At 43.0% G+C, this 27,674-nt stretch overlaps 2 protein-coding genes across 9 annotated transcripts; one reads left to right on the top strand and one right to left on the bottom strand.

The window, feature by feature from the left end:
• ZSCAN25 (zinc finger and SCAN domain containing 25) lies at positions 1-27,244 on the bottom strand. Of its 8 annotated transcripts, XM_081132007.1 has the most exons (8): positions 27,186-27,243; positions 26,022-26,143; positions 24,661-25,077; positions 23,537-23,738; positions 22,849-22,940; positions 21,428-21,554; positions 17,204-17,241; positions 16,768-16,856 (listed from the first exon to the last, which is right to left on the bottom strand). In XM_081132007.1, the coding sequence occupies exons 3-7, from the start codon at positions 25,045-25,047 to the stop codon at positions 17,237-17,239; spliced, it is 813 nt and encodes a 270-aa protein (XP_080988133.1). In that variant the 5' UTR covers positions 25,048-25,077; positions 26,022-26,143; positions 27,186-27,243; the 3' UTR covers positions 16,768-16,856; positions 17,204-17,236. The 8 variants fall into 8 exon arrangements, 7 of the variants coding, with proteins under 7 accessions (XP_080988132.1, XP_080988134.1, XP_080988130.1 ...); XM_081132006.1 differs by lacking the exons at positions 16,768-16,856; positions 17,204-17,241 and adding an exon at positions 1-219; XR_013998432.1 differs by lacking the exon at positions 17,204-17,241 and having other exon boundaries at positions 13,651-16,856; positions 21,428-21,570.
• LOC308554673 (putative olfactory receptor 1F12P) lies at positions 9,051-10,010 on the top strand (the record flags this gene model as incomplete). Its single annotated transcript, XM_081132048.1, has 1 exon — positions 9,051-10,010. The coding sequence occupies exon 1, from the start codon at positions 9,066-9,068 to the stop codon at positions 10,008-10,010; it is 945 nt and encodes a 314-aa protein (XP_080988174.1). The 5' UTR covers positions 9,051-9,065.
• Positions 27,245-27,674: the final 430 nt, after the last annotated feature.

Below are 27,674 nucleotides of genomic sequence, written 5' to 3' on the forward strand. Positions count from 1 at the left end.
TTCTCTCTCATCACGGATGTTTCTATCTCTCTCTCCCTCTCCCTTCCTCTCTCTGAAATCAATAAAAATATATTTGAAAAAACACACACAAAGAGATATCACTTCATACCTGTCAGAATGGCAATCATCAATAAATCAACAAACAACAAGTGTTGATGAGGATGTGGAGAAAAGGGAACCTTCATGCACTGTTGGTGGGATTGCAAATTGGTGCAGCCACTATGGAAAAAAAAAAGCAGGTTTCTCAAAATTAAAAACAGAACTACCTTATGACCCAGCAATTCCACTTCTGGGTATTTATCCTAAGAAATCCAAAACACTAATTCAAAAGATATATGCAACCCTATGTTCATTGCAGCATTACTTAAAATAGCCAAGATATAAAAGCAACCCAAGTATCCATTAATAGATGGATAAAAATGTGGTGGTACTTATGTGCAGTGGAATGTTACTCAGCCATAAAAAGAAAATGAAAACTTACCATTTGCAACAACATGGATGGACCTAGAGGGCATTATGCTAAGTGAAATAAGACAGAGAAAGAGAAGTGTGATGTGATTTCACTTATATGTGGAATTTAAAAAACAAAATAAGTGAACAAACAAAACAGAAACAGACTCATAGATACAGAGAACAAACTGATGCTTACCAGATGGGAGGGAAGTTTGGGGGGAGGTGCTAGGTGAAAAAGGTGAAAGGATTAAGTAGTACAAATTGGAGCCCTCACCAGTGTGGCTCAATGGTTAGAGCGTAGGCCCCCTCCCCCCCCCACACACACACACTGAAGGGTTGTGGATTCAATTCTGAATTGCTGTGATAGAAATAAAAAATAAAATTATTCACAAAGGGGGAAAAATGAGCAGAAACCAAAAAATCACTATTAGGGAGAAATCTCAGGAATCTGGGCATCACATCTTTCCTGGAGACCTACCACTGAATTCCCACCCTTTGAACTTGTGCTGGTGCACTGAGTTTCCTCTAGTAGGACAAAGGTTTAGCACCCCTACCATCCTCACACATTCTCTCTGACACTGTGGTCTATGACTCTCCTGATGTTTCACACGTATTTTATATTTATTGATATTTCCTCTGAAGATTTACTTCTTTGTGCCTAATACATTTCAATTAGAAAAACCAGAAAACAATAAGTGTTGGTAAGGATGTGGAGAAATTGGAACCCTGTGCACTGTTGGTGAGAGTGCAAAATTATACATCTGCTATAGAACACAGTATAGCAGGTTCTCAAAAAATTAAAAATAGAACCACCAAATGATCCAGAAATTTCACTTGTGTGTTTATACCCAAAGGACTTGAAAGCAGAGACTTGAACAGATATTTGTACACCCATGTTCACAGTAGCGCTATTCACAGTAGTCAAAAGGTGGGAGGAACTGAAATGTCCATCAACAGATGAACAAATAAACAAAATTTACTATATCTATACAATGGAATATTATTCAGCCTTAAAAAGGAAGAAATCTACCCTAGACAGTTTGGCTCAGTGGTTAGAGCGTCCGCCTGAGGACTAAAGGATCCTAGGTTCAATTCCAGCCAAGGGCACGTACCTCGGTTGCAGGCTCAATCCCTGGCCCAGGTTGGGGTGCATGTGGGAGGCATATGTCTCTCTCACATCGATGTTTCTCTCTCTCTCCCTTTCTCTGTCTAGAGTATCTAGAGTAATCAGATTCATAGAGGCAGAAAGTAGAATGGTGGTTGCCAGGGGCTGGGGGGCTGGAGGACTGGGGAGTGAGGAGTTATTTAATGGGTACAGGGTTTCAGTTTGAGAAGATAAAGTGCTCTGGAGATTAGAATGAATGTACTTGACACTACTAAACTGTATACTTTAAGATGGTAAATTTGATGTTATGTGCATTTTTATCACAATTTTTTTTTTAATGACCATCAACATGAACATTGAAGTTCTCATCTGGTGGAACAAATAAGATAAATTCCCTGGGATGAAAATTAAAAGTAAGAAAATATTAAGATTGTCCCTGTAGACAAAAGTAACAATTTAAACCACTGAAAGCAATAACTTTCCAGTAGAAAAACCCTAAGGAGATGATGTGTATGGAACCCAGGAGAACTGGGCCGAGCCAGATCCAAGGCAATTACTGCACATTTATTTTTAACAATGCCCTTTAGGTATTGCTCCCTAGAGGCCCAGCATAGCCCTGCAAATAATCTAAGTGTGAGGCGCACAGACCTCTCCTTGGCCCAAGGATCAGGGAATGGAGCCCTGCTCTCTTAGCCTCTTTGTTCACTCTATCTTCCACCCAAAGACTTATTCCACATCTTGCTTTCCATGGGGCCCAGGGTTGTGTCTCTGGTTATAGGCTGCTTGTGAGTGTCTGCCCTTCCTTAGCCAGAAGAAGCAACTCAGGAATAAGGCAGTTTCTTCAGGCCGGGCTGACAGAAATCAGACCAACTGGACAGGTCAGTGGCAATGTTGGTGCAGGAGGAGACACTCCTCTCTCAATGGGGCAAAATGTGTAAGCTTAAAGACAACTTCTCCTCCCCAACTTCTCAAAGACAAGCAGAAACACATACTTGTAGGAGACCTTGGAAATATGCAGGGATCCAACCCCTTCACTTTACAGACAAGAAAACAGAGTACAGACATACTAAAATTGCACTGGATTAGATTCCAGGACAACCTCTCTCAGCCCCTGCCCTCCTTCCTGACCACAGAGGTCTATCCAGTAATTCCAACCTTTTTTAATGCTTATCCTTGGCAGAGAAATGTGAAAATGTGAAAATGTGAAAATGTTTGCTGGCACTAATACAGGCTCAGAAACACAGCAGGTGACTGCCTACAGTGGCCTAATTTTTACATCATATTGAATGTAAGCAATTTAGCAGGAAAAAAAACTAGCAAAATTAAACCTCAAAAGACTATTCCCATTACCTTCCAAATTAACATTTTTCTTGGAGAGTGTACAAATATTCTGGTATAGATGTTGTTTGTATGTACATGCTATCTTATGTTGCTTTTAAAGTCTATGTCATAGACAACTATCCAGAAATCAACATATTCTTTCCATTTTAATATCTGTATGGCATTCCACTGCATTGATACATCATAGTTGCAAAGCTATCTATTATTCTGAACCTTTGGTTGTTTTAAATATTTTTAAACTTTGGAACAATGTTTCAACAAATATCTTTGAACAAATTATCTTCTTTTTCCTGCTTTGTTTTGTTTTCTGTTCTAAAATCCTCAATGTAAAATTCCTACATTTATATACATTTACTTAATCCCTGTAAACCTCCATAAGTTAGATAATACTACCTACCTATAGAGTTTGGGGTAGAACTTAAAAGCTAATACAGTGGTACCTCGGTTTTTTAATGTAATCCGTTCCAGAAGGCCATTTGAGTTCTGAAACGTTCAAAAATCGAGAAATCAACAGCCCATAGCTAGGCCTCAGGATCTTGCCCTCAGTGGAAGCTGCATGGCATGTTTAACTTGAGGCATGTTTGAAAACCGAAGCATTTCCTTCCAGGTTTACGGTGTTCATAAACCAAAATGTTTGTCAATGGAGACATTCAAAAACCGAGGTACCACTGTATTTAAATACTTTGTAGAGTGCCCACTATAGTGTATATTTATTAATTTATTATTAATAATAACATTTCTATACCCTTACTTGGAAAGTGTGATCATCTGAATATCTTTAAACCTTTCAATTAGAATCTACCTATCTCTTATATATTCCTTTATTATACATTATATTTTTTTGAACAAATATTTTTTCCAATTTTAATTAAAATCCAAATATTCAATTTCATCATTAAGGGCAATGAAATCACCCTTTTCATTTCTTTTTTGAGGAGTGGTTATTTATTTTCTATATGCAGTAATTTACTGATAGCCTGCAAACTTTGCCCACCTAGCTTTATTTTTAGCAATGACTTCATTTATTTTAATAGCTTAGCTATAAGACACTTTGCATAAAGCTATATTTTTATTTCTTTTTTCTTTTCAGGTAGCCATTAACAGCATATCTAGTGAATAAGGAATGATAACAGAGAACACTCGTATCTTGTTCTTTTTTTTTAGGGAAAAAGTTTTCAAGTCTTCAATAAACATGATGCTGACTCTTGTTTTTTAAATACACAGTTTAACATATTAAGAAAAATACACCTAATCTTTTCAGAGTTTTAATCTATAAAGTGATGATACATTTATCTGGATGCTTTATCTAGATCTAATTACATTATTTTGAAATTTTGTTTCTGATAAACTAAGTTAATAGATTTCTTTGAGTTTAATAGCTAATTGTTTTAATGTGTTGCTTTTTTAGTTTGCAGATATTTTATTTGGGGCATTTGCATCTATGTCTATAAATGAAATTGGTCTAAAATATTCCTTTCATTGTCTTTGTTTAGTTTGGGTTTAAAATCATATTTGCCTCTAAAAATGAATTTTAAACTAATAATAGCCAAGTTAACTGGGTGCTTACTATGTACAATGAATGCACTGTTCTATGCCTGCTGTGGTATTTTCTCATTTAATCCTCACAACAACCCTGTTAAGCAAATATTATTACTCTATCCATTTTATAGATTATTACTATGTCAGAATTTTGTTTTTATTTTTTATTTTTTTTATTTATCTTTATTGATTTCAGAGAGAGGAAGGGAGAGGGAGAGAGAGAGAGATGAGTCATTGATCGGCTGCCTCCTGCGCGCCCCCGACTGGGGATCCAGCCTGCAACCAGGGCATGTGCCCTGACCAGGAATCGAACCGCGATCTCCTGGATCCTAGGCCCACGCTCAACTGCTGGGCCACGCCCAGCTGGGCTCTTTGTTTTTAAAATTTTTATTACTAAACTAATTATTGGTTCTTGGAAAGTCAGGTGATTTTCTTCATTGGAGTCAGATGCCCTTTTAAAAACTATTTTAGAACTTTCGGTATTATATTTACATACTTTAATTCTTTTTGCACCTTTGGCTACTTACAAATATATAAAATATTCCCAAAAGTATCTTTCAGTCTCAAAGACATCAGGTCACACAGAGGAACATTAAGAACAGTTATCCATTAATTCAACAACAATGGCATAAAAACACCGAGTTTCTTCTATAGTCCAGGCATGGTTCTAGAAACTGGGAATACAGTAATACATAAAAATAAAGTTCCTGTTCTAATGAGTTTATATTCTAGAGAAACAGAAGAATAGATGACAGATGATTGACAGATAGATAGATGATAGATAAATAGATAGATAGATGATAGAGATTGATAGATGATTAGAAAAAAAACAAAGCAAAATAAAGTAGGGGGACAGAGACAGGAGTACTGTTTTAGATAGGTGCTAGTGGGGGAACCCTTAGCAGAGATGACATTTGAGCAGAAATCAGAATGAAGCAAAGGGAAGAGAATTCCAAGCACATGGGTAACAAGTTAAAAGGTTCTGCAGTAGGAACATGATTGATGTGTCCAGAAACAGTGAGGAGGCCATTGTGGTCAACATACAGACAGTGAGGGAGCAATAGAAGGAGTGAGAGCAGGGAGAGGGGAGAGGTCTGAGTCCTGCATTGCCCTGTAGAATTTGGCAAGGACATTGAGTTTTGTTCTGAGTGAGATGAGAAGCCTTTAGAGGATTTTGAACAGAGTTATCATGGTCTGACTTACATTTCTTAATGTTCACTCTGGTTGCTGTGTAGAAACTGTTGGGGGTAGGGCAAGATATAAACAGGGATCCCATTTGAGAGACTAATTGCAATAATCTGGAGGTAAATAATGATTGTTTGGGCCATGAATGTAGCAGTTGACACAGACAGAAAGTAGTCCATTCTGGACCTGTATTTCAAAGGTAGAGATGACAAGATTTGCCAATATACTGGATGAGGACAGCTCTTTAAAAAGAGGAGTTAAGGATACTGCCAAGGTTTTGGCTTGAGCAATTAGAATAGAATGGGGATGACTGAGGAAGCAGCAGGTTTGAGGATAGGAAGATCATTGAGACAATTTTGGAAAAGTTTGAGGTGCCTGTTAGACATTCCAGTGGATAAGGGGAGTATGCAATTAGACATAAATATGTTTGAGGTTCAAGGGGAAAAATCCCAAACTGAAGATCGAAATTTGTATGGTATTTAAAGCTTTGGGAGTGATGAGACCACTTACGGAACAAGTGTAAATCAAGGAGTCAGTCGATGGGGCATCTCAACAGCTGGAGATCAGCTGGATACCAAAAGCAAGTCACCATTTAGGTAGGGGAGATGCCAAGACAAAACCAAGTGAAGAACATGTTTGAAGATGGGGGAAGTGACAAACTATTACAACTCTGGCTTGTTGGTTTCAGTAAAATGGAGCCTGAGAACTAACCTCAGACGGAGCAGTGGTGGCCTTGACAAGGAAAGCTTCATGACTTGGTGAGGAAGCCTGAAAAGGGAGCTTCAGGAGAGAGTGGAAAGAGCTGGAGAAAGTCCTGACCACATCTGGAGGACATCTGTGGAAGGGGAGTAGAGAAATGAGCTAACAGCTAGAGGGGAATGTGGGTGAAGGGAGATTTTTTTAAACTGGGAGATGTGTGCATGCTGACAGGAATGATGCAGAAGCCAGGGGAGAATCTTTTTGGTTTTAAGTTAGACTCTTAGCTTTGGTTGTCTTGCAATGGGAGTACTTGGGAAGAGTGTTTTCCTAACAGGTGGGAAATAGTAACAAGAAAGTTTTCTTCTCCCATGTCTCTGGGGAAGCTGGAGGACTGCAAGGAAAAGAGAGAATGGAGTGACCTTGGTTTCAAAGGGATATAATCAAGGCAGGGGCAGAGCTTTCAGCCCGTACACACTGCAGCTCTTGTTCACAGCTTTGGTCTGTCTCAGAATATATGTGCAGCTGCACAAACAAATCCTCTCTCCTCAGTGCAGATGATCCTCCTTCATCACATCCCTGCTCTGCACTCCCTTTCTCCTGTCCCAATACTGGCCACTCCAGGAACCCCTGATCCATTTACCCAGATACTCCAAGTTTAAGTTTACCCATTTGTACTTCTTCAGTCAAAGCAGTGAAATTGAAGGAGCACAGCTTTGAAATCAGACTGACCTGGATGTCTTTGGGGAAATTATTTAAACCCTCCCAGTCTCAGTCTATTCATCTGTAAAATAAGAATAATAATGCCTATCTTATACCGGTTGTTGTGAGGATTAAATACATGCACTTGCCTAACCCCATATTATGACACACAGTAGGTGCTCAATAAATGTCAGTTCCCTAGCCTAACGGCTGTTTCCTATGTGAAAGTTTTACATTTGACTGGAAGCTTCCTAGTGTTGAGAAAAATGTTCTTTATTGTGTTCTTTTCTCTCACATCACCCAGTAAGAGCCCTTTTAGTCAGAACTGATCAAATGAAGACCTCGAAACATACTAAATGTTTCCCTTCATTTTTACTTTTCACCAAATAGATTTCCCTCCTCTTAGGCTCCTGTGTTTCTATCTTACATTTGTCCTTTACCCAAAGATCTCTGCCTCTGTATCACAAAACACTTGAATCTTTAAAAAAAAAAAAATCAAATTGCCCCAGCCGGGTGGCTCAGTTGGTTGGGTGTTGTCCTGTACACCAAGGTTACAATGTCTCTCCCTCCCTCCCCCCTCCCCTCCCCTCCCCTCCCCTCCCCTCCCCTCCCCTCCCCTCCCCTCCCCTCCCCTCCCCTCCCCTCCCCTCCCCTCCCCTCCCCTCCCCTCCCCTCCCCTTTTCTCTCCTTACTCTGCCTCCCCCTTCCTCTCTAAAATCAATGAAAGCGTGTCCTTGGGTGAGGATTAGAAAAGGAGGAAGAAATCAAGTCAGTAAAGCATTAATTCAAAATGAGCCATTTATCTTCCATGCTAAGGAGCAGCTCTCATACAGGCGAAGATCTCAATTGGGACCTGCTGCGTAGCAGAAATCTCCATCTCCCCTCATACCCTCCCCAATTGCACTCGTAAATCCCTCTGTTCCAAGCAGGCTCTACTTCAGCAAAAAGGCAGTGTGGGCAAAGTCAGTCTCCTAAGACAGTTTCCCCCTTATTACTCCCTGCCCAGTTTCCAGATGGGCCATCTCTCCATGCCATAGCTTTTCCTGACTGATTTCCCCCATCCCCAGTTAGCACACTAACTCCAGTTTTTTCCCCTCCCTCTTTCTGATTTATATTCTCATAGGACCCAAATCCCAACTATGTCTTGGGCAGTGAAAAATAATTTATATTATATCTAACAAAACTTTATCTGAGCTTGCACTGAACTATTTTGAACTCCAATTTAGAGGGGTCCCTATGTTGCCCTTCTTCCAACTGTTACTCAGAGCAATCTTATACCTGCAATTTCTCTGTTATCTACAGGGACAACTCTCACCCTCCAGAGGAGAGTCCCTTACTAGGTAAGCCCAAACAAAAGGGCAGGCTGGGCTGTCCCAGTTAGCAGGCTCTTCTGCTCAGGTTTGCCTTGACCGACTCCATCCCACAGCATCATCACCAGGACCAAGATGGCCCAGAGTCAGTGAGTGGCAGCTGGAGCACCCTAAGCCCTAGGCTCTCTGTGGGTAGGGAGACAAAATATTCAAGGGGAAGGAGGGTATATACAAATAATACCCTCTGGTTCTACATAGGTGCCACTGTGGTTCCAGAATTCTGTAGAGAAATGGCCTGCCGGTGGCAATCTTATCAGGATTAGGAAGAAACTATATTTCCATATCTTTTTACTTAATACTGAGAAATTAGTTGCTCATATCAAAAAATGAGAGTATGATTGAAATCCAAGGGGCTAAAACACCCTCAGCACTCCCCTCATTGTTACCACCACTGAGTACCTGGCCATATGTCACAAGGATTCTCCTTGGAAGGATGGGAGACAGGTTTTGATGGGTTCAGAATCATCATCATTTTGGTGGTGAAATAATTAAAGCCCTGACTTTGGAGTCTGTTATAGCCATAGGACTTTCCTTTGGGGTCTGTACCACATGGAAACAGAGATATGGCCAGCTGTGAGTTGAGGGACTGTTTGAGGGAAGGAGAGAGGCATGGGTACCTCCATTCTCTCTGTATCCTGTGCTTGGACTGGATCTCCCAGCAGGACTAGTTGACCATGGAGAAAGAAAACCACACGAGCACCTCTGAGTTCATCCTTCTGGGGCTCTCCAGCCAGCCGGAGAGGCAGGAGCTGATCTTCGGGCTCTTCCTGGTCATGTACCTGATGGGGGCAGCAGGGAACTTGCTCATCATCCTGGCCATTGGCTCAGACTCCCACCTCCACACGCCCATGTACTTCTTCCTCAGTAACCTCTCCCTGGTGGACATCTGTTTCATCTCTGCCACAGTCCCCAAGATGCTTGTGAACATCCAGATGCAGACTCAGTTCATTTCCTATGGTGGCTGCCTAGCCCAGATCTACTTCTGCATTTTGCTTGCCAACATGGACAACTTCCTTCTCACGGCAATGGCCTATGACCGCTATGTGGCCATCTGCCACCCGCTGCACTACTCCACTATGATGAGTCTGCAAACCTGTGCCTTGATGCTGGGGAGCTCCTGGCTCATCGCCAGCTTCCACTCCCTGCTACACACCCTCCTCATGGCTCGATTGGAGTTCTGTGCCAGCAACGTCATCCCTTACTTCTTCTGTGACCTCGTTCCCATGCTCCAGCTCTCCTGTTCCAACACCCAACTCAACCAGCTTATGATTCTGCTGGTGGGTGGCTTGATCGTGGTCATCCCCTTCCTGGGCATTCTCATCTCCTACATCCACGTTATGTCTGCTGTGCTCAAGGTCCCATCTGCCAGGGGCAAACAAAAGGTCTTTTCCACCTGTGGTTCCCATCTCACTGTAGTCATCCTCTTCTATGGGACCATTGCAGGGGTCTACCTGAATCCCTCATCTTCCCATTCAACTGACAAGGATTCTCTGGCCTCGGTGATGTATATGGTCGTTACCCCCATGCTGAACCCCTTCATCTACTGCCTGAGAAACAAGGACATGAAGAGAGCTCTAAGGAAACTGCTCAGTGTGAAGGCTTTATCCTGTGGGTTGTGACAGCAGAGCGCCCCCCTCAGGGTCTTTGTGCTGGGAAGAGGAGAATGAATCGCAGGGACAAGCTGCACAGACAGAGGGCAGGAGGAACAGAGACCTCAACATCCTGGGTTATCACCATAGCTATGGCTCCCCAAGTTATTTGCAAGTCCAAAATTTCTTGGGGCCCTGGCCCAGTAACTCAGTTGGTTAGAGTGTCATCCCAGTACCCCAAGGTTGTAGGTTCAATACTCAACCAATGGTTGCATCAATAACCGGAACAAGCCCTGGCTGGTGTGGCTCAGTGGTTGCACATCATCCCATGCTCTGAAAGGTTGCCAGTTCAATTCCTAGTCAGGGTACATTGCCCAGGCTGTGGGCTTGATTCCTGGTAGTGGGCATGCAGGAGGCAGCTGATCAATGTTTCACTCTTACATCAATATTTCTCTCTCCCTCTCTCTTCCTTTCTCTTAAAAAAAAAAAATCAATTAAAAAAAAATAACTGTAACAAAAATTTGCTCTCTCCCCCCACCTTCCTCTTTCTCTCTCAAATCAATAAATTTTTTAAAATGTTTTAAATAACAAAATTTATTGGCCCCTGCACGTACTACCAAGAAGGAGATAAATTCTCCCCTGAGAGGGCTGAAAAGGCCACACATTCCACATGAAAAAGGTCAACTCATAAAAGTCTGTGACTTGTGCTGATGCCTTTGCCAAAGGATGGGATGCCCTCTGAAAGCCTCCCCTCACCCCTACATTCCTCAAATCCTTAACTCTTATGCATCCCAATTTCCAAACTCCTCTACTCCACCCCCACTTCAGCCAACACTCCCACATTCTGGGTTGAACCTAGCTCTGGGCACAGGTTGATCGTTCTCCCTGAAACTGCCCACTCCTGGCCTTGGACCCTGCAAGATGGAGTTCCATGGCTGCAGACACTTATAACTGGAATGCCTGTGGTGACTGTTTCATCTGAGCACCTAAGCAGACCCCACACTGTCTCACTTATGTGTTCTCTTTTTTTCCCTTAGGAAAGAAAGGTCTGCCATCCACATAGTGGTAATGAGAGAAAAGAGACTAGATTTAGAGTTGATTCTCTGGGTATGAAGAACATAAAGGGAATGGGCCATCATAATCCTTATGAATGTGTTTCTCTACAAGTCGACCTGGAGAAGGAGACAAAGAGGAAAAGCCTCATAAAAATGAGTATATGGCTGGAAAAGTTGTATTTGGCTTCCTGTCCAATAAAGTAATGTCCTATGTTGCACAAAGTGTGGTAGAGCTCGAAAGAACACTACAAAAAAAGTTGTAACAACTGGTTCTAGACCTGGCCCCTCCAATTACTAGCCATTTGACTCCAGGCCATTTGAAATTCACCGGTCTACCAACACAAACTTTTTCAGTTCCTACTCATGCTGTTCAGCAGGCCCATCTTGCCCATTTCTATCAAAATTCTAGTTGGATCAGAAAAAATAGGATGTCCTTTATGAAGCCACCTCGAATCTTCCCAGCCAAAACAATTTCTCTTCTCTGGAATTCCATATAATTCAAATTCTATTATAATCCTTTCCATATTCTGTTTTGCATGCTTTGTGTTCACCCCAACTCCAATCTAAACAGGATTGTTGAGTCCTTTTTAAATTTTATAAAAGGTCCTGTTCATCTTAATGGACTCATCCTCAGACTATATCACAGTGCTTGGTCTCAAATAATGACTCAAAAACATGCTGCTATAGATTATGATGAAACAACATTAATGGCAAATACTGGAGAAATACTTAAGGCCTTTCTCCCATGATTTTGCCTTAACCAATACATTTTTATCTCCCCCCAAGGAAGAAGTGTTACCAATCTGGTTGGTCAGAGCCCAAGAAGTTCACTGGCTCACATCCTATGAAGGGCAGTGTGCCCTGAAAGGTCAGCATCCAGAAATGAAGTTCCCTTTCTTCCAGCCAGGCCCTGATTAGTCCTATTTGTGTCTGGTTGGAGTCTCCACTTGGGGTCCAGTCACCCCACACACACACACCATGCATGCACACGCAGGTCCTCAATTCAGATCTGGAGCTTAGAAAGGGAAGCAAGGTAGGCCTAGATGATTTTCCAGCTCACTTTTACCAGTAATCCCATGAGGGAGGTTACTGCCTGTTTATCTCAGATACTAACAAAAGTGGTACTTTGCAGCAAAGTTTGCTATTGTTCCTTAAGCACATTGTTTCCTTGGGAGCCCTCAGGAGTTGGGATGATTGGCAGGGCAGAATTTAGGCTTCCCTGGGTCTCTGGCATAAAACACAATAAAAGCAACAAATTCTCACCTCAAACATGTAAAAATGATGTGTAGAAAAGCTGATGTAAACATGGAGATCTTCCTTTAATATGCATTTGCTATAATGGTGAATAATACAATGACTTGGCTCCAAGGTTAAAAAAAAACAAGAGAAAGAAGAGGTGCAACAATAAATAAATATGAAAGACATTCAACTGACCTTGCTCATAGGTGAGTTGTGAGGAGGCTTTCTGGCTCTAAAGACCCTCTTCTAAGGAAGGGCGTAAGGTAAGGAAATTCTTCTCTTACGGCAAACACCTTTCAGTGACTCTCATCAGGGCCCAGAAGCTGCCTGCCGACAGGTAAATGCATAGAAATGTTCTCCTCCTCATCCTGCACATAAATCAACTATAAAAACTTCAAAAGCTCAGCTACCCTTACAGACTTGGCAACGTACACCCTTCCTTTTACTCCAACAAATCAGGATATTCCTTTTCCTTATCAAACACAAAAGAATTATGACTTAAGATATTTCACTAAGAAGCCAGGGTAAAATAAAGCAAAAGGTAAAATAAATTTAAAAGAAAGCAAAAGGGAAGGTTTTTTTCTTGAATAGAGATTCCAAACTATCTAGAATACAGTCCAGTCTTCTGTTGAACCCAGCTTCGGGACTGGGGCTGATTCTTTTAGTCACAGAAGTTATGCTCTTTCCCACACCCTCCTCTATTATTTCAGTGGTCTTCCCCTACCAATGCCCTCAAGGCACTCTGAGTCCACCATCTATATGTTCTTGACAAATGTGAAATATGAATCTGGTTACACCCTTAGACCTCTGTTTTCAGTTGATACAGAGAGCAGAGAACTATATTAAATAATGCCATGGGTGTGCAAACAACAAAATTCAGAATGTAAGAAACCCTACAGGATAAAGAACTCTGTTTCAGTGAATGAATTTCAAGAGGAAAAAACAGAAGCTACAGATTATTAGACTTAGAAGACAAAGCAACAAATTATAATTATGGATCGTGGATCTTAACTCAAAGCTTCTAAAAAAAAGTATGCGCGTTTAAAAAAAACATTACTTGGGAATTAAGAAATTGTTCATTTTTCGGGTATGATAATAGTATTGTGGTTATTCTTTTAGATTCCTTACCCTTTAGAGGTATGCACTAACTTACTTATAAACATCTGGGATTTGCTTCAAAGTATTTCAGTGGGGGAGGAAGGTGGGGAGGGGTAGAGATGAAGCAATACTGGCTATGAGTTTATAACGGTTAAAGTAGAATAATGAATACATGAGGATTTACTTAGATATGTTTGAAATTTTCTATTATAAAAAATATCTAAATAGAAAAATACAGAAAATAAAATACTTGACATTTGAATAGATATAAAAAATAAGGTTACTACAATTTCATGGGGAAAAGTCTCTTTTGAGGCACTTTTGAGGCACTGCCCATAAGCTTTGGTCTCTAAGCAGACACGGGAGACCAAATGGGAAAGGCAGCAAGGCCTGACTTCTATCGAAGCTTCCCTCAAGAGATCCCAACTGGCTGAAAACCCAGAGACCTATCTGGCTAAGTGTATGATCAAAGAGGATCTTTTTAATTCAGGTAAACATAAAGACCACTGATGAGCAACTGCCAGCCCATGGTGGCCCCATGCTCCCACCCAGCTTTGGAATATGGACCTCCTGAAGAAAGCCAAACTCAGGCCAGGTCAGTTCTCATGTCCTACAGACCAGAAGCTAGAGGCTTAGGAAAAGTCTTCCATTGGGTTTGGCTGCCAGGTGGCTGTAAACTTTGTCTGGCTTGTCTGGGAAGTGGGGAAAAACAAGCTGATTTTGCATCTGGACCTTGATGTTGCTGAGAAGTAGCAGGAGCCCAGTGTCTCAGATAGTAGACATGGCAGATACATCCTGGTTAGTGCAGCCTCTTCGGGACAGCTGAAGGGCCAGAAGGTAATTTGCTAAATCAAAATTAAACACGATGACTATCTGCCAATAAACAGATAAAGTAATGTGTTTCAAAATGGACTGAGTAATGCAACTCTTTGTGTTGAAGTCATTACCATTTATCTTATTTACAACAGAAAATGGGGGGGGAAATCCCAAAAAAATAATATTAAAGGCATCTTGAGACAAATCACATCTGCAATTATAGTACACAAAGGACTTACTCAGCAGCCAGCGTTAAGAGGCACAGAATTACAACACTGCAATGTAGTCCATGCAAATTATGCAGTCTCCAGAATTTCAAACAGAAAGGAAATCCTTTAGTGATGGCAAAATAATATAAGAAAGCTTAAACACTCATACAAATACTGCATCTTCTCATTTTTAAAGAAATGCGTTTTTTAAATGCCTACAAACATCTTTATTTTTCCTAAATTGGCACTCATGCAAAATAGATTGCTACCGCCTCGTCATTTCCAATTGGCATTCAGGACCCCAAGCACCTCAGATGACAAGAATCTACATGCACTGAGGACAGAGATTATTCAATTACAAAAGGTAGGTGGCAAATGCACTGCAGGGCTAGAAGCTGACAGGACCAAGGCACAGGCTCACATCCCAGGTCCAGAGGGTTCGTGGGAGCATCCATGGGTTCCACTTGGGTGGTTCTGAAGATCAAATAGATTCAATAAAATGTAAGCTCCACAAGGTCAGGGATTTTCCCATTTTATTCACTGATATATTTCAAGCACCTACAAGAGTTCCTGGCACACTAATGGGCTCAATAAGTATATATGGAAATTAATCAAGTGAGAACACAGAGAAAAGCATTTTATATACTGTAAGGTGCCTTCAAATATAGAGTATTAATACTAGTTCACCTTTCAGACTTATTAGATCTTTATACAGAACTGAATGTTTTTTAAAAATACTCTGTTTATTCAGTGATCAATAGCAAAATATTAATTTCCTAATAGACATGTGGACAGTTGTTATAGTACAAGAAATGGAATGGAAAAACTTTACAGATGAGGGTAGAACATTACAAAGGGGCTACAAATAAAGTAAAATAAACAAGGCTGCCTGAGTGATCCCCACAAGGGAGGGAAAGACCCAGCACCCAAGCAAGAAGGGCAGAATGAGTGAGCACAAGAATATCTTCTCATACAGCACTCACCACAAACATGATTTAGAACATATTAATTAATGGTTTTGTGTGTGCTTCCAGTGCTAAGTCACAAGCTCCAGGAGAACAGGATATCACCTGTTTCATTCACCATTGTATTCCCAGTACCAGGCATATAGTAGGTGTTCAATAAATATTTGTTAAATGGAAAACAGTGTGGGGGAGAGGGCAGCAGACAGAGTCCGTATCCTGGCAGGCACAATACAGACCTCAAAAAATTAGGTTCAAGCTGCCAACATCAGACAAAATTTTGCCTTGACTACCAGACTTGCTCAGGAGGTGGATATGAATATCCCACTGAAGGAGAAAACCTAAACATGGACTAAAATCCAGGATATCGTTTCCCCAAAAGACAGTAAGAAAAACTGTTAGCACCACTTGGAAGAAGCTGTGCCCTCTGGGAACTCAAAATAAATCCGGCCTTGCCCTATTCCTTTTGAACAAGTGGAAAGAAAATGGGTCAAGGTGTCTTTTTGCACCCCATTACCCCGCAACACCCCCTCCAAAGCTCTTCAGTGAGTAAAGATGAATGACATCCTCCAGTAAGGTCTCCCTCCACTTGGTGGTCCTGGAAGGTCCCACCTTGTCCAGCACCTTGTATTAGCAAACAAAGATGCATTTCCACAGGGCACCCTTACTGCACAGGGATCTCCTGGCGATGCTGAGTTTTCTGGTGCCGGTTGAGAATGGACCTCTGGTTGAAGCTCCTCCCACAGGCTGGGCAGTGGTAGGGCTTCTCCCCCGTATGTATCCTCTGGTGTCTGACGAGCCGCTCCCCTTTACTGAACCGTTTCCCACACACCTGGCACCCGTACGGCTTCTCCCCGGTGTGCGCTCGCCGGTGCACGGCCAGGTTCGCGTTCCGGCTGAAGCTCTTGCCGCACTCGCAGGTGTAGGGCTTTTCCCCAGTGTGAGTCCTCCGGTGCACCTGAAGATGCTGCCTTCGGCTGAAGCTTTTCCAGCAGTCCCCACACTTGTAGGGCTTCTCCCCCGTGTGACTGCGCTGGTGGACCTCAAGGTGGTGCCTCTGGCTGAAGGTTTTCCAGCACTCACTGCACACATAGGGTCTCTTCCCCAGGTGGGTTCTCTGGTGCTTCATGAGGTACTCTCTCAGGGTGAACCCTTTTCCACACTCAACGCAGCCATAGGATTTTTCTTCTTCATGGGTTCGCTGGTGTCTGACGAGATTTGAGCTCCGACTGAAGCCTTTTCCACACTCAGGGCACTGAAAAGGCTTCCAGAAGGAGCTGTGGGTCTTGAGGTCACTGGGCACGGGTGGGGTGCCATGCTGGGGAGGCGGCGGCCCTGGCATGTTTCCCGCAGAGTTACCAGGCTCTTGCTCACAGGTTCTTCCAAGCTCAGGGCTCTGGAAGGCAGCTTCCCCAAACCTCTCTGATGTCCCCTGAGCAAGTGCCCCCTTGAGGTCTGCCTGCGGGATTTTGGCCTCCTTGTCCTTGCTCCCAATGCCTATGGGACAAAGGAGATTCAGACTGATTCTGTAACAGCTATAAAGTAAATTTATGTTAACGCAGAATGATGTAGTCACTGTGGAAAACAGTATGGAGTTGCCTCAAAAAATTAAAAATGAAACTGCCTTTTGACCCAGTGATCCCACTTCTAGGAATATATCCTAAGGAACCTGAAACCCTAATCAGAAAGAATATGCGCACCCCTATGTTCATAGCAGCATTATTTACAATAGCCAAGATCTGGAAACAGCCCAAATGTTCATCAGTAGATGAGTGGATAAAAAAGCTGTAGTACATTTACACAGTGGAATACTATGCAGCTATAAAAAAGGAAGGAACTCTTACCCTTTGCAACAGCATAGATGGACCTGGAGATGATTATGCTAAACGAAATAAGCCAGTCAGAGAAAGACAAGTACCATAAGATCTCACTGATATGTGGAATCTAATGAACAAAATAAACTGACAAACAAAATAGAACCAGAGGCATGGATACATGGAACAGACTGACAAATGTCAGAGGGGAGAAGGGCGGGGGGACTGGATAAAAAAATGTGAAGAGATTAGCCAAAGAACGTATATGCATAGCTCATGGACACACACAACAGTGTGGGGAAGGCCAGAGGGGTGGTGGGGCCTGAGTGGAGGTGGGCAAAGGAGGGGGACAGGGAATGAGGGACATCTGTAATAGGTTTCACAATAAAAAATAAAAAAAGATAGCACATTTATGGTAGAACTAATTCATTCTTTTTTCCTTTGATCAACAACCTCAATACATTTTACTTTCTTGGACCCTAAAGCCTTTACTTCTTTCCATCTCTGTCATGGATGACTGAATGTCTGTGCCCCCAAATTCACAGGTTGAAGCCCTAAGCCTCAGTATGTTGCTATGATGAGGTAGGGAGAAACCAGAGCTCTCTCTCAATAAACAAACACAGAGGTCATGTGGCCATGATCCCTCATGATGGGATTAGTGCCCTTATAAAAACAGAGAAAGGGATACAGATCTCTCTCTCTCTCTCCCTCTCTGCCATGAGGACAAGTCAAGAAGGTGGTTTGTCTGCAAGCTAGGAAGAGGGCCCTAACCAGACACCAAATCTGCTGGCACCAGCCTCCAGAACTGTGAGAAATAAATGTCTGTTGTTTAAATCACCCCGTCTTTAGTATTCTGTTGTAGCAGCCTGAACTAAGACAAATGCCATGCCTTTTACAGAACAGTCTATCAGATTTTAATGTCTTCCCACTTAACTTTCTAATTCAGACTTTTTTATTTCCTTCAAAATCTAACTTAGTGATTTCCTCTAAGAAACAAACCCTGATTATTCTCTTACCCTGGGTCTCTTCAGCTCCTGTGTATTCAATTAGCACTTTGTTTATTCTGCACTTACTTATGTATGACCTGGTTATAAATGTTAGTTTATATCCATCCAAACATTTTGCCTTCCTCAGCGATTATAAACCTATTCCAGCAATGGTGAGCTACTTACAGTTCTCCATATACTCTATTCACCTGCTCAGCTCACGTCCCTACTCACACTGCTCCCTCTGCCTAGCCTTGTTTTATTAGTCTGGGTCTCCTAGGAGCCTGGCACAGAGACTGACTCAGGAAAGATGCTTAATGACTGCTGGATGAACAAATGAACCCAGTCTGTGACTGACATTCTTATACCAGACCACTTCTACTGTAGCATCTTTATTAGAACCAAAATGCCTGTGAATGCTACTGAAATGTCTTGCCCCTTCTAGAAACCCTTCCTCTGATCCCTCTTACACTCTCTCTAAATTAACAGAACAATTGTTTATAGAACAAGAGGAAAAGGAAGAGAAAAAAGATGAAAAAAGGTAATAGTAAGCCAACAAGCCAAGAGAGAAATGGCAAGTGGTACTTAAATGGGGAAAAAAGTCCTTTCAGGCAAGATCATTAAAAGATAAAAAGAAAACAGAAAGTACATGCTTCCTGATTTGATAAAAATATGAAGGATGCAGCTATCACCTCTGATGTATTCTTTTGTTTCATAAACTTTTCATGAAAGTAAAAGTGTACCAAACATAAATGTAGAGCTCAAAGAATTTTCATAATGAACACAACCCTGTAAACAGCATCCAGTTCAAGAAACATTACTAGCCTCCAGAAATTCCTCTCCCACCCCCCCTCCAGTGACTATATCCTGCCCTCAGGGTAACATGCTATCCATACTTTTATCACCATAAAGCACATTTGCCTGTTCTTGAACTTCACATAATTGATTCACACATTGTTTCTGGCTTCTGCTCAGTAGTATTATGTTTGTGAGATTTCCCCCATATCATGGTGTGTAGCTGCAGTTACACATTTTTTTTCACCAGTGTGTAGTATTACAGTGTAAAAATATATGCCAACCTATTTATTAATTTCACTGATGTTCATTTGGGTAGTTTCCAGTTTTGAGGTGTTCTGAATAGTAAAATTAAAACTAAATGCAATACATGAACCTTAACTGGACCCTGAGGAAATGCAAATATGTGCTACATGTTACATATGATGGAATTTGTATTGTTGTTTTTTAAATGGTTTGCGGGTTTTTTTTGAGACAGACAGAAACAGAAAAATCAGATTTGTTGCCCCACTTATTTATGTATCCACTGGCTGATTGTTTGTGTGCCCTGACCAGGGATGGAATCTGAAACCTTAGTGTTATCGGGAAGACACTCTTAGTGTATCGGGAAGACACTCTAACTAGCCAGGGCCTTATGTTTATTTTCTGAGGCCTAATCCTACACAGCTGTCAATGCAAGAGTTGTAACTACTTGGGAATGAATCTCAGGAAGACCTAAGGTTGAGAGGGCTAACAGATAGTATGCCTGGGAAACAGAACTTTACCTCTTCCAGCCTCAATATAAATGCTTAGGAAGTGCTTGGGTTGTTCTGAAACAATGAGTGGGTAAGAGGAAAAACATACAGTCTCTAGAACAGTCAGAAACGGACAGTAAAAACCCTCTGGGAACAAGAGGGCAGAATCCTTCCCCCACCGTCACATCACTTGCAGAGGTACATCCCTGGCAGGGATTAAGACACTCTATTTGGAGCATGCTGCACAAGCCCCTGCACTATGCAGTTATCTCTGAGGGTTTCCACATCCTCTGCCATCGAGTAACCTTACATCTCTTTCTCCTGATGTGACAACCCTGTACTGGACCCAGGTCTCCTGAGCCCCTTCCTCTAGTGCCCCTTCCACTACTCCATAATGAGTATTATTACAGGTACTTGGGATCTTCATCAGACTGTTAAGATTGTAGAGGCAAGCACCTTTATTTTTAACTCTTCATAGTTACTACTTGAGTTTTAGCAACACAGTAAATGCCAAATAAATATTTTTGGGTGAATGAATGAATGAATACTGACTCACTCATAAGGAATCACTTAATAATACTTATACAACTAATAAAAATATCTAACACTACTATGCTTGCCAAATGTTTAGGTTTATTATCTCCTTAAATCCTCATAATGCCAAGAGACAGTGTTCTATGAGTACCCCCTTTTCATGACTGAGAAAACTGAGACCTGAAAAGGTCAAGTGAAATGCCGAAGGTCACAGTAAATGGTGGAGCTAGCATGGGTTCTCTCATGTCCTGAAGGAAGTACAGTAATACTTTTGCTCATCCCTCAACATGTATCAAGATGAAAAAAGGCCAGGTGGGGTCAGGACGTATGAGTAGTCAGTACATAACTTAAAAAGAAGTTATTAAAGTGAAAAAAAGAGAATTAGAAAAAAGCAAAGGAAAGGTCAACCACCTTTCTTTTCCTGTCTCCACTGTGCTCCCCATTCAGCACACAGAGATTTTTCCACACTATTCTTCACTCTGAAGTCCCCCAGCTCCTGCAGTGCCCTCTGCTGGCTTTCCCAGAAGGGCCTTTTTCCCTGCTAACTCTTCCCTCCTCTTTTCTCTTGTTCCTCCTATGAGCTCTTTTCACATGCATGATGACCAAGTCCTCCTAGCTCTCACCTCAGGTAAAAACCCAGCCACATGAGATCAGCCAAACCAAGGCTCTGCTTGCTCTATGACACGGGCTCACTTCCACTCCTCCTTTCTCCAAAATCCTACCGTGCATTCTCATGCCCTCCTCTAGACCACTCTACATGCTCCAAAGGTTTCATGTACATTAGTCCTCCCCAACACAAAGCTACCAATGTGGGGCCTACCGAGGGGGGCACTCAATAAATACATGCTGAATGAACAAGATCAGAGGATCCATCTTTTGCTGCCTTTCTCTTGATCTCAAGCCCTCAGAACCCTTCAATCACGGACACAAGATTAGGGGCTCAGGAAATCCTAATGACCAACCTTCCTCATCACAAACAGAATAACTACCTCGTGTTTTCTTGCCCTTGCCTGCTCCTCTCCTGACACAGGAATGCGCCTAGCCAGTTCCCACACCCTTGGTCCATGTTCTTTCTCTGGTCCCATTTATTCATCTGCCATGAAATCCCCTTCCTGTGTCAATAGCACCAGGTTTTGAAATTGGGGGCAAGGTTGAAGCTTCCAAAATGCCTCCGTTTCTTACCTGTGGGATGGAAACAGTCTTACCTGGAGGTGAGACCCCACAGTCCTGTGGTTCCACATATTCCCCAAAGCAGTCTATCTGGGCTGGGGTCACATGCCTCCACTCTTCCTCTGGGAAGGCCAGAGCCATATCTTTAAATGGTCCCAACCCCTGAAACAACAGGAGACTACTATGGATAAAGAAATAATCCTGAAGTAGCAGCAAACTAAAAGCAGAGAGACCACAGGGATCAAAACTCTAGGGAAGAACAGAGCAAGAAGATGGAAGGAACCAGGGCCCCTAGCTGGCCTTGGGAGCAGAAGTGCCTGCCTCTCAACAGTTTAATAACAAAGAGTAATGGACTTGTTGAGCCATTTTATTTTTGAGTCTCTGCTGCAGATGCTTAGCTTGTACCTAATAAACACAGCATCCAATTTCTACTTTCCAATCACCTCCACTCAATCCTGAAGCTTGATCAAGCCTGAGAGCTGCTTTATTCCTCATCTCAAACTAAGTTTCCCTCAGAGATTTAAAAAAACATTTGGGCAAGCCCTGTAACAACGCCATGTTAAAATAAATGCACTGTCCTTCAGAATACCATGAAGAACTATTATGGTAGACAAGGAGGGGCTGACCAAATTAAAACACGCTGCTGTCATTCTGGGTTTTCTTCAAACCCCATCCACAGAAAACAGGAACAGGCAATGACATATGCATTAAACCTTGCCCAATTCTGCTTTAGCTAGATCAGACTTGACTCACTTCTTTTTTTCTGCCAAATGACATTTTTCCTTCTACAATGAAATTCTTCACTTTAAGACTCATTGTCCCTTTCAGAAAGGTGCCACACTGGAAATCCCCTACCTCCCTGGTAATCTCATGGAAGAGACTTACACTGTGGCAAGAGTGCCCCATCTTTGCTCTAGTTACCCCACTTATGGCAGGCTAAAAAGTGCAAACAAGACTGAAACTCCTGATATAGCCAAAGTAGGGGCCAGACAGATCACTCTGCTCAGCACTCCTGAGAGGCCCCAAACCTGAGTGATCTACACCCCTGTTCACATGGGGTGTGGGGAGTCCAGAGGAAGAGCAGCCGCAGAAGTATCCATAAGCGCTATCCACAAAGGGTTACCGATCTCCTGGCCAACAACCACAGCCTAGATCAGGCCTATGGGGTTTCTATGAACAATGCCCTCCTTACTATTAAAAGAGTAATACTGGATCAATTAAAAACAAAACAAAACTCAAAGAGTAATACAAACCAGAGAATTGAGCCTTATGTCTGAATCATAAGGCATAGGCTCAATTCAAATTAACTGAGGATAGTGAAGTGGAGAGAGCAAAGCCCATCAGAACAAGAAAGGTAAAATAATTCGACTCTGTGGATGGAGCTCTGTTGTACACAGAATTCCTGGAGAAAGTGAACCTCAATCATGATGACCAGAAGGGTAGAGGCACAACTTACCTGGGACCCAGCTGTAAGGAACCCAACTGCCATCTCTTGGTCTCTGGTATTCACTGGGGGAAGGCCAGGACCAGCCTGAAGAATTGGTAGAGCTGAACAGGGAGAAAAAAGCATGAGCAGGATTAGCACTATCTTACAGTTAGCTCATTCAAAGGTGTCCACTGCTGGCACACAGAACCCCAGGAACCAAAAGAAGACTCCACACAGATAGGGGTCTGGGTGTACCCTACCCTGTTCTTAGCTGGGAAGATGGTCCCACCCCAACAGACCCTGTCCCTTCAGGACTATGCATGCTCCCTACACTGAAAATAACTCCTTTTGAGAGTCAGCAACACAATAAGTCACACATTACTTTTAAGGATATCGTTGGTCTGCCTACTTAAAAATATCTCTACATGTCAACTGCTTATTTCCTGATGGTTTCTAGAAGGGATGTGAGGGAAAGGAGACAAATGACAAGAGAGCATGATCCCAGATATCCCCTGCAGAAATCAAAAAGTGACAGTATAGAAAATAATTTCACTTCATCTGTTTCCTACTAAAGTCAAGGAAGTAGCCAGAAAAACTCAGAATTACACCTTACAGGTAACTTAGTTTATCAATTGCTAGGTGTGTAAAGAAAAGGGGGAGGGAAAGGGCACAAAGCACCATTTCCTATGCCCTTATTTCCTTACTGTTTGCATCTTACCCTGCTCCTGGAAGGCCTGCGTCCCAGTACCAGGGTCCTGATGGAGCTGCTCCTCGGTGCCTTGGTCCAGGCCTTGAACGCCTTCCCCATGGGGCAGCCCCCACTCAGGCTTGACCTCCACTGGTCCCAGGTGGACAACTGGTTCCCAAGGGCCTCTGCAAAGTGCTGTCTCCTCCTGTTCTCCCTGCACATGGCATGGAACCTAAGAACAGGCCCCAAAATCTATTTAGAATGAGGCCTGGTTATGAAGGAAGTTGAATAAAACCTAAAAAGAGAGCCAATTAAAGAATCATTCCAGCTGCAGAAGGGAAGAAGGACAAGCTGGCTCAGCTCTTCGCCAGGACATCAGTGAGGTGAAAAGGAAGCTAGCCTCCCTTTCTCAAGCTCTGAGCAACTTTTATGTGTCTATGCCATTTTACAAGAGTCCCCTCTGTCTGCCTCAATACAGATCAAATTCTACCATGAATAACATCACAGAGAGCCAAAATATTGTCTCGCTACTAAAAAAAATTTCCCCCGTTACAGATGCTGAAAGTAAAAAATACAAAACCTAGACTCTGCAATGAATTATCTAGTGAGAAAAAGTTGCTCTCTTCTTTCCCAGTCAACAATTAGGTGGCTGTATCAGAGAGTAACACATATGATTAAAGTCTCAAGGAAGCACCTGCAGTGCAGTTATTTGCTGTCACCAGAACACCACCACAGAATCGCTATGTGAGTCATTTGAGCCAGCGTCCAAGACATGGAAATGGTACCGTCAGAGACAACTCTTCTCAGTGAGAATATTCACCAAGTGGACTTCCCTGAATTCCCACATGCAGCTCTGCCCAAAGAGGAATGGGTATAGGAGGGACCTTGAAATCCATCACAACTGCCTTCTTTGAGCCTGAAGCTCACAAAGGACATATGGTAAGGCTTCTGTCCTGATGACCAAAAAAGAATCCTGGGAATGGCTTTTCTTGCTGAAAACTCCACTGCCCCCCCAAAAAAGTACCTCTGGGAATACAAGAGCAGAGAAAGATTCTGCACTTAACTCACTCCCACACTTCCTCAAACCTTTCAATTCTTTAAATCTGCCCTCACCACACCAACAAAACAAGACCTGAGACCCCCTTCTCACCCACCGCCTTGGCCTCCAGTGTTCTTTCTGTGAAGTCCTCCACCATGGCCACCAGGGCCTTGCCACTCTCTGGGCCATGCTCCCGAATCCAGGTATAGAACTCCTGGGGCAAGATGGTCAGGAACTGCTCCAGCACCAGCAACTCCAGGATCTGCTCCTTGGTGTGCAGCTCAGGCCTTAACCACTGGTGACAGAGCTCCTGGAGTTTCCTGAGGGCTTCCTGGGGACCAGCTGCCTCCTGGTAGCGGAACTGTCGAAACCTCAGCCGAAAAGTCTCAGGACTAGGGTCCTCCCTTCCCCTGCCCCATGGCAATTCTTTCTCCAATTTTACCACAGGAACACCCATCTGCTGCTGAGGAACTTCTGCCATCTCAGGACGCTCTTTAAGCATCTTCACACTCAAACCCAGAAGACTGAGGGTCTGTTGGGAAGACCAGACAGGGAATGACCATAAATGAAACACAGATCAGTCCATCCCAGTTGTCTCTACATCAGTGAATATTCTGCTGGAGAACATGGCAATCACCTTCAACGAGACATTTTCAAAAGACTAAACATATGTCTTAAAAATCATTATCAATTCAATTCAGTATTTGTTAACCACCTACTATGAGCAGAGAGCAAATATAAACTGTATAGGTCTTAGCTTATACCCACAAGTACCTCAGGATCCCGTTAGGGAGATAATACTTTAATCAGAGAATAATATAAAATGGGTGATAATTAGGTCCATCACCTGGGCCCACTCTTCCAAAACTAATGGAAGTAAACACATATATATGCCAGGCCCATAGAAACTAGAAATACAGTAGAAAACAAGACAGACAAGGTACTTGTCCTTTGAAACTCATATACTAATGCAGCAGACAGAAAAAAAATATTATAAGTAATAAATTAAAATTATAAATTAATTATAAATAAAAATTATAAATAAAAATTATAAATAGGGATAAGTGCTAGAAAGTAAATAAATAGGGTTCTCCATTAATGGGGGATGGAAAACTTCAAGAAGGCTTTTCTGAAGAGATGACACTAAGACTGAGACCGGAAGGATGAGAAACAGCCAGTCATTCAAAGAGCATTCCAGGCAAAACCTCTGAGACTAGAAACTACTCTGCATGTTGGAAAACAAGACAAAGTGCAGTGTGACTTCAGCAGAGTGAGTCAGGGACAGAGCTACACAAGAAGTAGAAGCAGAGGCAGGCAGAACCCAAATTATCCAGGGCCTGGGCCACAGCAAGAATTATGGGCTTTAATCTAATTCTTGTTTCTTATTTCTTAGGGAGCTACATGTTTTACAAAGGTCACTTTGCCTGCAGTGTGTCGAGGATAGATTAGGGGGGAAAGGAGGGAAGCAGCACTTACTGTGGTCCAACCAGGAGATGACAGGACTTAGATCAGGATGGTGGCAAAGAAGTAGACAAAGTCAAGACATATTTTGGAGGTAAACTCAATAGACTTGCTGGTGGCTTGGGTGTGTGTTCAACCTAAGGACAACAGAGCAACATATATACCATTATTATAACTGACTGAAAGAGTTCTAACTTGTGTAGGTTTTACCATTTAGAAAACATGTGAACACATATTCTCATTTAATACAATTCTGTATGGTGAGTACTATTTCCCCTACTTTTCAGATGAAGAAACTGAAGATGTAAGAGGTGAGATGGCTGGCCAAGGTCAGCATCCCAAAATATATGGTTTAGATGAGAAACATGGGAAGACAAAAAGAGAAAGGTAAATGTAGAAGAGGTAGAAAAGAGAAAGAAGAGGTTTATACTAGACTGGTGAATGAGTACTATTTAATTCCACTGGGGGCAAAGCGGGTGACTTTGGCTGGGGCGACAGGCCTGGAAGTCGAAAACAGGTAAGGGTCCCGGCTTTTAGGGGAAGGAAAGATCACTCTAAATTGAGCAAAGAATGAGCAACTGGCAGGAAGCAAGTCCAAAGCTTCTGCTTAATATTCTATTAGGTGTTAATGTATTTACCTACTCTTCTTAAATCCATTTTACATTTTCAGTCTATTAATTTTCTCTCCTGCATCAACTGAGATTGCTCTTTCATGACTTTCTAGCTATTGCATTTATCCCACTATAGCGCAAATGTTTACCAACGTGTCTCTGCCTACCAGATTACCTGAAGGCAAGAAAAGTTCTCGCTCATCTTTTATTCCTGATACCTGACAAATAGGCGGCGTCCATAGCTATTCGTTAAATGAGTGTCCTACGTGTTGCTCTATAAGAACTACTTTCATGTTTCAGAAAGTTCCGCTTTGGTTCAAGGTCTCGGGTAAGTGGACAACCACCCTGCGTTAGGTCAACCCTGGCCGGGTGGGATCGGCATCGCTCCTACCTGAGCCAACCGCGGCGCCCCCACCCCACCCCCGCGTCTCGGCCCGCCAGGCCTCCGCGCCGCGGCAGGCAGCTCCGAGGAGACGCGCCTCCCGCAGCATCAGCTACGCCGCGGCCGCTGCTCCGACCCCGGAGCCCCGACCACCGCCCCGCCTCGTGGCCCCAACCCGGCTCTCACCCGAAGCCCCGCACCCGCACCCGCGCCAGGTTCCCCAATGCCCTCCGCGGCCCGGAAGTGGGCCGCAAACGCTGTCAGACAGGTGCGTAAGGAAAGGATTCCTTCCGTTTCCTCTCTAGGACTTTCGGAGGTCGGGGCGTCTCGGTGGTCGCTTATCCCCGGGGCCGATTGGGAGTGCGCGGTGGACCGCCAGGGGCTCTTTCCCGGGCTGCTCTCCTCTAGGCTCTCGGTCGCCAGGCCCCTTTGCGCTCCATGCCTTTTCAGCTGCTTTCTCTCTGTGGGAAGGACTCTCCAGACATACACCGGGCGCGGCACCTCCCTCTAGGGGCTTTACAGGCCGGTGGGCCAACGTGTTATTTCGCGTGCCCGGGTGCTTTATGCCAGGCGAAGGGGCCGAGAGTGTCGGAGGAAAGAACTGAATATTATAGGTTCACCTAAGAAGGGTCTCGACCCGGTAGTTGGGGCAGGGTAGTCAGAGAAGGCTTCCTG

The sequence above is a fragment of the Miniopterus schreibersii genome, assembly GCF_964146895.1.
Source record: "Miniopterus schreibersii genome assembly, chromosome: 3".
Lineage (NCBI taxonomy): Eukaryota > Metazoa > Chordata > Mammalia > Chiroptera > Miniopteridae > Miniopterus > Miniopterus schreibersii.